Below are 12,413 nucleotides of genomic sequence, written 5' to 3'. Positions count from 1 at the left end.
GCAGGTCTGGAAGCTGGGGTCACCCTGGGAATGTCACCCTGGCAGGAGATGGATGGGGATGTGACATTTCTGGGGTCACCCTGGGAATGTCACCCTGGCAGGAGATGGGGATGTGTCATTTCTGGGGTCACCCTGGGAATGTCACCCTGGCAGGAGATGGGGATGTGGCATTTCTGTGAAGAACAGCATTCTGACAACATTCACACCTCCTGCCCCACAGTCTCTTCCTCACCCAGGCAAAATGTCTTTATTTGGCTGTATCCAAAATCCATCCCGAGGGTGCTGGATTTATTTGTGGATTTATTTGTGGATTTATTTCCCTGATAATCTCCCCCTGGAATCCTCCCAAGCCCCTCACAGCCGGCACATGGAGAGGAAGGAGGAAGCCCAAACCCTCTCAGCTGCCACCAAGCCTGCGAATGGAAATGGTTCCGTCTGCATCCCCCATGCCCAAAACACAAATCCCACATCCAGGACAAGTGCAGACTGACAGATGGATGCCGTCTTCCAGAGGAACTTTGGAATTTAAAATGCAGCAGGAGACATCTTTAAAGAACAGCAGCAGATGGCTTTGCTGTTTGCACCTATGGGCACAGATTAATGTCATTTGCTGCCTTTTAACTACTTCCATCTTTATCCTCCTGGTTTTTTCCTGCACAAATTAACCTTGGCTGTCTGTCTGCGGACAGAAAGCTTGGGATGGTTTTTTATGATCGCTCCCTTCTCCGAGCAAAGCAGGTAAAAGAATTGGCCTTAAAGTGAATAACAGGGTGAGTGCCTAGTTCAACCTATAGCATGGAAAAAAACATCATTTAAACCAACAGTAATTACTTGTCTTTTGTTTTATTGTGGGGTTTTCTTAAGTAATTTAATTAAAAATATATTATTAATAAAATTTAATTAAATTTAAATGCAGACATTTATTTTTAGTGCTGAGGTAAAAAAATCTGATTTTTTTTCCCTTCCCAGCCCCTAAAGCAGTGCAGTGTCAGTCTAATCCTCATTGCCATCAGATGTTGGAGTTTCTTAAGTAACTATTTAAATTCAAACATTTATTTTTAGTGCTGTGGTAAAAAAATCTGATTTTTTTTTCCCTTTCCCAGCCCCTAAAGCAGTGCAGTGTCATTCCAATCCTCATTGCCATCAGGATTTTTTCAAGTGATGAGATGTGGGATATTGAAAGGCTTCATACAGATAATTGGGAATAACTTTATTCCATGCTGAAGGGGGAAAAGCTCAACAGGCCGCCAGAGCTGTGCCCCATTTGGCTTTGTAGCACTGAGAGAAACCAGAAATGGTTCCAAAAGGAAAAGTACACCTCAGTTTCTCACCGGGGAATAGGTGGTGAGGTAAGCTGGGATGTGCTCTGTGCCAGGAATTCTCACTGAGCGTGTCTTGGCACCCAGCACCGGGAGCAGGCTTGGGCAAAGTCGCCTTTTTCGCCTTCAGAAAACAGAATAAAGGCTCTGCAGTGCCAGAGCCGCGTGAAATTGGGTGAATTGGGTCAATTCCAGGAGAAACAAACTCATTCCTGCACACCTGGCTGTGCTCACGGGCCTCGCTGCCACCTTCGATTTCGTGGCACGACCCAGCCCAGAGCGGGTGGGAGAAAAGTAGAAATGGTCCCGATTTTCTGCCGAGTCTGAGCCCCAGATCCCTGCTCTACTGTGCCTGTGTGAACATTCCCTGGTTTTCTTTAGGAAGCAGCAGCTGGGTTTGGGTTGAGGAGGGATTTTACTGCTTTATTCCAGCAGCTCTTTGCCTCAGGTGCGAACCTGGAACAAACATTTCCAGGTGGAGTGTGAGCACCAGGAGCCTGGGGCTGCAGCGTCCAGGGAATCCAGGGGTTCTCAGGGCTCTGGGGCATGGAAAATAAAGTTTTAGAGTCTCAAGGAAATCTATTGTGCTTGTAGAAACAGGAGGTGCTCAGTGTGTGAAAAATGCGTGGATTTTATGATTGGCTTTTCGCAAATATTCAAGTGAATATTTTATGTGTTGTGTTAGAAAGTAATGCTGGATTCATTCTCTTAAGTAGTGTGGTAAATAGAGTTTTAGGTTATAAAAAATGTTAAAATAGAAACCATGCTATGTAGGATATTTTTTTAAAGAAAGGACTCACAGTGAGAGAGCAGCACAGGACACCTGAATCTTTCAGAGAAAATGAATTTATTGCCCTCTTATCAGAAGAAATGAACTTCTTCCCGCCTCGAAGGCGCTGTCAGGATTCAGAGGAAGAAGCTGAGGATGACCAGACAGAATCCTGTGTTTGAATGGAATTTATGCATCATGTATGAGGTGTATGAATATGCAACAGGCTGTTGCTTTTAAGGGTTAATCCTTTGTTAATGTGTGTCCTTTTTCGGGCTTATTTTGCCCAGAAAAAGGTACCTGGACATCCATAACTCTTTGTCTTTATTGTCTCATATTGTCCTAATTCAAATTGCCCAAGTTATTATTACTCTAGTTGTATTACTATTTTTAATAACCTTTTTATTACTATGAAACTTTGAAAATTTTCAAAACAAGTGATTGGCGTTCTTCACAAGTGGAAGCAGGAGCTGTCTGCAGAATAAACCCAAAGCAGATCCCATCCTCCAGGGCAGGCAGCCTGGAAGGTTTTGCCCTTTCAGACACAATCCCCGATTCTTTTTTTTCCCCCTAATGAACATCGAGCTCCATCAAAGGCTGGGAAATTGAGGACAAAGAGCGGCTCATGTGGCTGTGCCCCGAGGCAGCTGCAGCAATTTCGAGTCATTGCATCGCTCTCTTCCCTGGAGCCTGCGGGGAGAAAAGTTCCCTCCTTCCCTCTCTGAGATGATGAGGATGTTTCCTGTTTGGTTCTCTGATCAAAGAATAGAGTGTATAAATAAACAGAATGGCGAAAGATCACCCGAGTTATTTGGTTTCAGTGTTGCAAAGCCACTTCCCAAATAACAGCCAAATGTCTGTGTAAAATAAAAGAATTTTGGGGTTTATTATCTCTCAGTGCTGTGAGGGCTGAAATTGGAACTCTGTTCCGTGGTGTATTTATAATTTGAGTTACTGCTCTTGCTCTGTAAGCAAAAGTGAGGATTTGCTGAGAAAATGATTTGGAGTGGGGGAAAATCTCCACATTCCATCTCTCCTTTGGCTTTCATCCCTTGCAGGATGAACATTATCTTTGAGGTCCCTTCCCACAACACCTGAGTGGCAAAACCAAGGCCAAGAAGAGTCGATCTCTTCCTAAACAAGCATTTATCTCTTCCTTCTCTTGGATTTCCCAGGACTGAACCACTGAAATCAGTTTGGCTGCCAGGCCTCCTCTTGCCCTTTTCCTTTCTGCTCCTGGAGTTGTTTTTTTGTGAAGCACATCCCGTGAACAGAGAGCCTTTTGTTCCTGTCGATGTCATGACTTGCACCGCGTCCTTGGGCGAGAGCATGAAAAGAGTCTTTTCATCTCCCTGTGTTTATTTTTAATAGGGAACAACATCAGCCGTAGGTGGAGGTGACCTTTCATCTCAGGAGCTGCGAGGGGGGGGCACAATTTGGAGATCGTTTTTGGGGTGCTGGCAGAGGGAGCTGCGCTGGGCAGCCCATTCTGAGTTTAACAGCAAAGTTTAACAGCTTTTCCATCAGGGAATTCCCTCTGAATTCCAACCTGTTCTCCAGCTCAGTCTTTTCATGATTTTAAAGTCCCCAGGATCTCAGGATCATTTAGGCTGGAAAAGATTTTTGGGATCCTCACCTTGTCACCAGCCCAGAGCTGTGAGTGTTGTTCCTTGGACGCCTCCAGGGATGGGGGCTCCAAAGTTCCCTGGGCAGCCCATTCTGATGTTTTACAGCTTTTCCATCAGGAAATTCCCTCTGAATTCCAACCTGTTCTCCAGCTCAGCCTTTTCGTGATTTTAAAGTCCACAGGATCATTTCTGGGGTGTTGACAGAGGGAGCTGCCCACAGGCACAAATGCTGCCTCAGGGAGAGTGAATCTCTTTTTCTCTTCTCAGGAGTTGTTGTAGGGATTTTTCTCCTGTTCTCCAGCTCAGCCTCTTCATGATTTTGGAGTTCACTTCAAAACTCCCCAAGTTTTGAAGGATCCCAGGATTATTTAGGCTGGAAAAGATTTTTGGGATCATTGAGTCCAGCCTGTGAGGGATCCTCACCTTGTCACCAGCCCAGAGCTGTGAGTGTTGTTCCTTGGATACCTCCAGGGATGGGGGCTCCAAAGTTCCCTGGGCAGCCCATTCTGATGTTCTACAGCAAAGTGTAACAGTTTTTCCATCAGGAAATTCCCTCTGAATTCCAACCTGTTCTCCAGCTCAGCCTTTTCATGGTTTTAAAGTCCACAGGATCATTTCTGGGGTGCTGACAGAGGGAGCTGCCCACAGGCACAAATGCTGCCTCAGGGAGAGTGAATCTTTTTTTCTGTCTTCTCAGGAGTTGCTGTAGGGATTTTTCTCCTGTTCTCCAGCTCAGCCTCGTCATGATTTTAAAGTCCCCAGGATCTCAGGATTATTTAGGCTGGAAAAGATTTTTGGGATCCTCACCTTGTCACCAGCCCAGAGCTGTGAGTGTTGTTCCTTGGACACCTCCGAAGCTCCCTGGGCAGCCCATTCTGATGTTTTGCAGCTTTTCCATCAGGAAATTCCCTCTGAATTCCATCCTGGAGCTCTCCTGGCACAGCTTGAGGCAGTTTCCTCCTGTCTTGCCCTTCACCTGGAGCTGTGTTTGCACCTTGAGGTGCTCTGAGGTCTCTTCCTGAACGGTTCAGGCTCTGCAGCTCCGCCAAAACCAAACAGATCTTTTAACCAAGGCAAAATAGCAGGAAAAAAGGAACTTTGGGAACATCTTTTCTCAGTGGGAGATGTATCTGAGGAGAGAAGGGGAGGAGTTGTCAGGAGAATTTGAAATTTAGGAGTAGGTTTGTGAAAACTTGCAGTGGCAGGAGGCAAAACCTTGGAACTGGGGCAGGCATGAAAGCAGGAACTCCTTTTTCATAAAGTTGTAGCTTAATTTTCTCATTTTCAAGGCTTTTTGAAAAGAAGGGAAGTTAAACTCTTCCCAGAATAGAAGTGGAGTTCTTGTTTTATTTTCCCTTTCCATCAAGTAAAGACTTTTACCTGCAGCTTTCCCAGGCAGGTGTTGGAACTCCCTGGAATCAATTTCTTGGATCCATGTGGCCAAACAATGATTCAACACTGCTGTAGACAATAAATACTCACAAATAAATATAGAAATAAAAATAAACCTGAAGTACATGTCCAGCCAAACAGAAGAAGTTCCTTGAGTAACCTGAGCCTGTAAATGTAAATATTTCCCAACTGCTGCTGCCTTTTCCCTGGTTGGTAACTCTGCAAAACCTTGGGATTGGGGCAGGCATGAAAACAGGAACTCCTTTTTCATAAAGTTGTAACTTAATTTTCTCATTTTCAAGGCTTTTTGAAAAGAAGGGAAGTTAAACTCTTCCCAGAATAAAAGTGGAGTTCTTGTTTTATTTTTGCTTTCCATCAACTAAAGACTTTTACCTGCAGCTTTCCCAGGCAGGTGTTGGAACTCCCTGGAATCAATTTCTTGAATCCATGTGGCCAAACAATGTAGACAATAAATATTCACGAATAAATATAAAAATAAAAATAAAAATAAACCTGAAGTATGTGTCTAGCCAAACAGAAGGAGTTCCTTGAGTAACCTGAGCCTGTAAATGTAAATATTTCCCAACTGCTGCTGCCTTTTTGCTGGTTGATAACTCTGCAATAACTCTGCAAAACCTTGGGATTGGGGCAGGCATGAAAACAGGAACTCCTTTTTCATAAAGTTGTAACTTAATTTTTTCATTTTCAAGGCTTTTTGAAAAGAAGGGAAGTTAAAATTCCAGTTTACTGGAATAAAAGTGGAGTTCTTGTTTTATTTTCCCTTTCCATCAACTGAAGACTTTTACCTCCAGCTTTTCCAGTTTTAACTCCCTGGAATCAATTTATTGGATCCATGTGACCAAACAGCGTAGACAATAAATACTCACAAATAAATATAGAAATAAAAATAAACCTGAAGTACATGTCCAGCCAAACAGAAGGAGTTCCTTGAGTAACCTGAGCCTGCAAATGTAAATATTTCCCAACTGCTGCTGCCTTTTTTCCCTGGTTGATAACTCTGGAGGCTCAACCTGTTCTTCCTGCAAGTTATTGTGAGAAATTAATGGAATTTAATCAATTTGGTAAATAATAATGATCTCTTTAAAAAAACGCATTAAAACCATAGCATGGTTGTGTCTTGTACTCCCAAAATTAACGTTTTGCAGAGGGAAGGAGACTTCTGGGAAGGACTGAGAGGTGGGAAGGGAAAAGTGAAACTTTTCCTTATAATTCCCAGTATTTTCTGGTCACAGAAAATGACCTACTTTTTCCTGTTGGATCAGTTCTGCTCTATAGTTTGGCAAAAGAAAATGCTGAATTGGTTTAAAACGCTTCTCAGGAAATTGCTGCTTGAGGATTTAATCTTTCTGCAGCTCCTCTTCGGCTGCGCTTGTAACAAGATTTAGGATTTGTATGTATTTATATCTAACAGGTTCATTTGTGCTTCAGTTATTGTGCCGCAAATTCCAAGGATTACAATTCCTGCTCCTTAATCCTGCTGGGCTGTGGAGAAAACCCTGCTATCCAAATAATGGTCTCTTTTCCTAAAAAATCTGTGTAGAACCAAGCTGTTGATGAAGCCGCTTTTTCCCTTTGAGCTGTGGTTTGAAATACAAATCAGGAGAAGTTTTTCCAGTCTGGGGTTTGTTTTATTCCAGAATTGGAAGCCCTAATTCCACTCTCACGGGAATATTATTGATCTTACATTGATATCCAAAGAGATGGTGAGGCTTTGGATGGTGGTGGGTGCCACAGAGATTTGGAATAAAACATTGATTAATTCTTGGAGAGTTTTAAGGTCAAACCACAAAAACCAAGAGCAGAATGAGCCCACCCTGGACAGTGACGTGGATTATCACCATGCACCATAGACATAAATCCCTCTCCTCTTTAATTTTCCTTCTTTATCCTTCAGGAATGCTCCAGACCAGCTGTATTTGCCTAAGTCTGACAGATTTTCTCTCAGAGCTTCCAAGGAGTGTCGCTCTCATTGATACCCAAACCTGTCATAAAGCACCACACGAGACACCGGTTATTGATTTTGAATTTTTTTTTTTTTCCGGTTTTGATTTGATTTCAGGGTGCTTTCTGATGCTTAGGCAAGAAATGACATCTTGGCTGTGCCTTCCCTGTGATTACAGCCCTGGAAGCTCCGTGGCTGTGTGGGAATTTAAATAACTGGGAAGACGTGCAGGCTGGGAATGAGAGACACATCCACCTTCATGAGAGAACTGAAATCCACCCCCAGGGGGACTTATCCATCTAATTCCCACTGGTTTTAATGCACATGGAGGACATAAATATCCCTTGGGAATATTTTCATTGTCCCCATCGTCCCATGTCTTCCTAAAGTCCCCAAGTTCCATCCCGATGATCATTTCCACCAACAGCCAGAAAGTCGCGATGCGACAAAAGTGAAATATTCCACCAAAGTTCTGCTTGCAGCTACTGAATTCTCGTTTTTTTAAATTTTTCTTGCCAGCCCTTCAGATGGAGGACATAAGTGTCCTTTGGGAATATTTTCATTGTCCCCATGGTCCCCTGTCTTCCTAAAAGCCCAGAGTTCCATGCAGCCAGAAGGTCGCGGTCGCAGTTACGGTCGTGATGAGACAAAACCAAAATATTCCACCAAAGTGCTGCTTGCAGCTCCTTTTTGTTTGTATTTTTCTTGCCAGCCCTTCACATGGAGGACATAAATATCCCTTGGGAATATTTTCATTGTCCCCATCGTCCCCTGTCTTCCTAAAAATCCCAAGTTCTGTCCTGATGATCATTTCCACCAACAGCCAGAAGGTCATGATGAGACAAAAGTGAAATATTCCACCAAAGTGCTGCTTGCAGCTACTGAATTCTCGTTTTTTTAAATTTTTCTTGCCAGCCCTTCACATGGAGGACATAAATGTACTTTGGGAATATTTTCATTGTCCCCATGGTCCCCTGTCTTCCTAAAAGCCCAGAGTTCCATGCAGCCAGAAGGTCGCGGTCGCAGTTACGGTCGTGATGAGACAAAACCAAAATATTCCACCAAAGTGCTGCTTGCAGCTCCTTTTTGTTTGTATTTTTCTTGCCAGCCCTTCACATGGAGGACATAAATATCCCTTGGGAATATTTTCATTGTCCCCATCGTCCCATGTCTTCCTAAAGTCCCCAAGTTCCATCCCGATGATCATTTCCACCAACAGCCAGAAGGTCATGATGAGACAAAACCAAAATATTCCACCAAAGTGCTGCTTGCAGCTACTGAATTCTCGTTTTTTTAAATTTTTCTTGCCAGCCCTTCACATGGAGGACATAAATGTACTTTGGGAATATTTTCATTGTCCCCATGGTCCCCTGTCTTCCTAAAGTCCCCAAGTTCCATCCCGATGATAATTTCTCCCAACAGCCAGAAAGTCGCGGTTACGGTCTTGAAGAGACAAAACCAAAATATTCCACCAAAGTACTGCTTGCAGCTACTGAATTCTCGTTTTTTTTAATTTTTCTTGCCGGCCCTTCAGATGGAGGACATAAATGTCCTTTGGGAATATTTTCATTGCCCCCATGATCCCCTGTCTTCCTAAAATCCCCAAGTTCCATGCAGCCAGAAGGTCGCGGTCGCAATTACAGTTGTGATGAGACAAAACCAAAATATTCCACCAAAGTGCTGCTTGCAGCTACTGAATTCTCCTTTTTTTTTGTATTTTTCTTGCCAGCCCTTCACATGGAGGACATAAATATCCCTTGGGAATATTTTCATTGTCCCCATGGTCCCCTGTCTTCCTAAAGCCCCCGAGTTCCATCCCAATGAGCATTTCTCCCAACAGCCAGAAGGTCACGATGAGACAAAAGTGAAATATTCCACCAAAGTGCTGCTTGCAGCTCCTGAATTCTTATGTTTTATTGTTCTTGCCAGCCCTTCAGATGGAAGATATAAATGTCCCTTGGGAATATTTTCATTGTCCTCTATCTTCCTAAAACCCCTGAGTTCCATCCCGATGATCATTTCTCCCAACAGCCAAAAGGTCGTGGTTGCGGTCGTGATGAGTCAAACACAAAACATTCCACCAAAGTTCTGCTTGCAGCTACTGAATTATCTCCTTTTTTTTTTCTTTTTCTGGCCAGCCCTTCCACCCCATGGTGAACCTGGAATGCTCCCGGGATTTCCGGCCCTTCCTGTGCGCGCTGTACGCCCCGGTGTGCATGGAGTACGGGCGGGTGACGCTGCCCTGCCGCCGCCTCTGCCAGCGCGCCCACAGCGAGTGCTCCAAGCTCATGGAGATGTTTGGGGTCTCCTGGCCCGAGGATATGGAGTGCACCAGGTGAGCAAAAACCTTTTTTTAAAATTTTTTTTTTATTTCAGAAAAATTTTTACTCCCATCCAGGATGTTTTATGGCCCATAAAAAACAGGTGTTTTAAACGTTTTCCGTCACACGCGGTGATGTTTTCCTTCCCATTTGCCAGCAGCCTTTCCTGAGGTGGGAAGTGAGTTCCTATTTCTGCCCAAGAGATCAGCTGAAAATTGGCTGGGTTTGATGAGGGGGAAATCTCAAAGCTGTTTGCAGAGCACATACCCCTCGCTGAGCTGCAAACAGCTGCGTTCAGCTTTACATTGCACAAATAAATTCACGGAAAAACGATCCAATGGTGTTCCAAGCTGTTTGAGACGGAACATGCGTGAAATTAAAAACAGGATCTTCATGCTTTATTGTTTTTTGTGACTCCAACAGTTAATGAAACTGAGGAGCAGTAACAGGAAGAAATAGTTTCCAGTTGGATTGGAGAGAATGAAAAACAATTAAAATTATTTTAGTTAAATAAGTCAGAGGATGTCTCTAAGTTACTGGGATTGCTCCAGCCTCTCCTTTGAAACTGCAACAGTCCTGAACCTCCAGTCAGAGCTTTATTTACACAAATATCCCCATCATCATTCCATTTATTAATGCTGGTGTCAACTACACAAATATCTCCATCATAATTCCGTTTATTAGTGCTGGTGTCAACTACACAAATATCTCCATCATCATTCCATTTATTAATGCTGGTGTCAACTGCACAAATATCTTCATCATCATTCCATTTATGAAAACTGGTGGCAGTGCTAGTTGGAATTTTGGTGTCACCACCTCACTGCCCTGTCTGATGGCAGCAAGTGCAATTGCTTGGGAAAGGCTTTAAAATATTTTTAAAATCCTGCTGCCCTGGGCTTGAATTTACAGATTTCCTGGGATGGATTTTGCATCGTTACCTTCATTCTTAAAGATGAAATGGGCTCCTCACCTGTTTTATTTTTAAACTTATTTTATAGTTTCAATCTTGTGTGGTGGGATGAGTTTGTGACTAAATAGTGCCGAATTTGATGGATTCCCCATTTTTTGGATTGTCTGGTTTCGAGTGTGCCCTGGGGGCCAAGAAGGCCAATGGCTCCTGGCCTGGATCAGGAATGGTGTGGCCTGCAGGAGCAGGGAGATCATCCTTCCCCTGTACACCTGGAGTGCTGTGTCGAGTCTGGCCCCTCAGTTTGGGAAGGACCTTGGGACACTCGAACGTGTCCAGAGGAGGCAACGAGGCTGGAGAGGGGCTGGGAACACAAACCTGGGTGCGTTTAACAAAGCCTGGATGTGACACTGGGTGCCAGGGTTTAGTTGAGCTGTTAGGACATGGCTTGGACTCAGTGATCTTCAAGGTCTCTTCCAACCCAGTGATTCTGTGAATTCTGTGTGCAACGAGGTTCCCAGTCCTTGTAAATTGTGAGTGGATTCCTTGTAAACTCCTCTCTTTAGGTTCCCAGACTGCGACGAGCCCTATCCTCGCCTGGTTGACCTCAACTTGGCCGGCGAGCCCACGGAGGAGGCGCCGATGGCCGTCCAGAGGGATTACGGCTTTTGGTGTCCCCGGGAGCTGAAAATCGACCCCGAGCTGGGCTACTCCTTCCTCAGGGTCCGGGACTGCTCCCCTCCCTGCCCCAACATGTACTTCCGCCGGGAGGAGCTGTCCTTCGCCCGCTACTTCATCGGCGTCATCTCCATTGTCTGCCTCTCGGCCACCTTGTTCACCTTCCTCACCTTCCTCATCGATGTCACGCGCTTCCGCTACCCGGAGAGGCCCATCATCTTCTACGCCGTCTGCTACATGATGGTGTCCCTCATCTTCTTCATCGGCTTCCTGCTGGAGGACCGGGTGGCCTGCAACGCCTCCAGCCCCTCCCAGTACAAGGCCTCCACGGTGACCCAGGGCTCCCACAACAAGGCCTGCACCATGCTCTTCATGGTGCTCTACTTCTTCACCATGGCCGGCAGCGTCTGGTGGGTCATCCTCACCATCACCTGGTTCCTGGCTGCCGTGCCCAAGTGGGGCAGCGAGGCCATCGAGAAGAAGGCCCTGCTGTTCCATGCCAGCGCCTGGGGCATCCCGGGCACCCTCACCATCATCCTGCTGGCCATGAACAAGATCGAGGGCGACAACATCAGCGGCGTGTGCTTCGTCGGCCTCTACGACGTGGACGCGCTGCGCTACTTCGTGCTGGCGCCCCTCTGCCTCTACGTGGTGGTGGGGGTGTCCCTGCTGCTGGCAGGAATCATCTCCCTCAACCGCGTCCGCATCGAGATCCCGCTGGAGAAGGAGAACCAGGACAAGCTGGTGAAGTTCATGATCCGCATCGGCGTCTTCAGCGTGCTCTACCTCGTGCCCCTGCTGGTGGTCATCGGCTGCTACTTCTACGAGCAGGCCTACCGGGGCGTGTGGGAGACCACATGGATCCAGGAGCGCTGCCGGGAGTACCACATCCCCTGTCCCTTCCAGGTGAGCAGCACCGCCCAGCTCAACACCACCCTTCCCTTCCATCGTCCTTTTTTGGCTTTCTGCCATCTTTTTTGTTTTTCTGTAGTCCTTTTTTGGCTTTCCGTTGTCTTTTTTGCATTTTCACACCTGAAATGTGTCCTGAGAACAAAGAGAATGTACAAGAGTTGGGTTTGCTTGGGGGAAAATGGATTCTTTGTGCGCTCCCCCTCTGGAAGGGATGGAGGTGGTGTCCATGATGATGGTGGTGTCCATGGTGATGGTGGTGGCCATGGTGCTGGTGGATTTGGAGCAGTGGAATCACTTGGAATGTGAGCCATGGGCTGACTCCAGAGACCTTTTGGGGTTGTTTCCACTGGAAGATGTTGAGAGTGGAGTTTTCCCTCCTTTGGCTGGGGCTGTGTTTGTCACAGGTGCAGTGCTGGTCATACCGAGGTGCTGTGTCCTTGGGGATGTCCCCTTCCCTCTGGGAACCTCCCCCAGCAGAGCCTCGGGCAGGGCCCTGTGAGCCCCATCCCAACCATCGAACC

At 45.8% G+C, this 12,413-nt stretch overlaps 1 protein-coding gene across 2 annotated transcripts in view; it reads left to right on the top strand.

Moving 5' to 3' along the window:
• FZD3 (frizzled class receptor 3) overlaps window positions 1-12,413 on the top strand; it is a 55,656-nt gene that overhangs the window by 21,779 nt on the left and 21,464 nt on the right. Inside the window, exons 2-3 of one of the 2 annotated variants that reach the window (XM_031064269.1) lie at window positions 9,210-9,356; window positions 10,909-11,886. In XM_031064269.1, coding sequence (XP_030920129.1) covers window positions 9,210-9,356; window positions 10,909-11,886 — 1,125 coding nt within the window. Of the gene's footprint in view, window positions 1-9,209; window positions 9,407-10,868; window positions 11,887-12,413 lie in introns of both variants that reach the window. The other variant, XM_031064268.1, reaches the window with a different exon arrangement.

This window comes from Geospiza fortis, unplaced genomic scaffold, assembly GCF_000277835.1.
Source record: "Geospiza fortis unplaced genomic scaffold, GeoFor_1.0 scaffold319, whole genome shotgun sequence".
NCBI classification, from domain to species: domain Eukaryota; kingdom Metazoa; phylum Chordata; class Aves; order Passeriformes; family Thraupidae; genus Geospiza; species Geospiza fortis.
The sequence above is the reverse complement of the archived record's forward strand: the minus strand, read 5'-3'. Positions and strand labels throughout refer to the sequence as shown.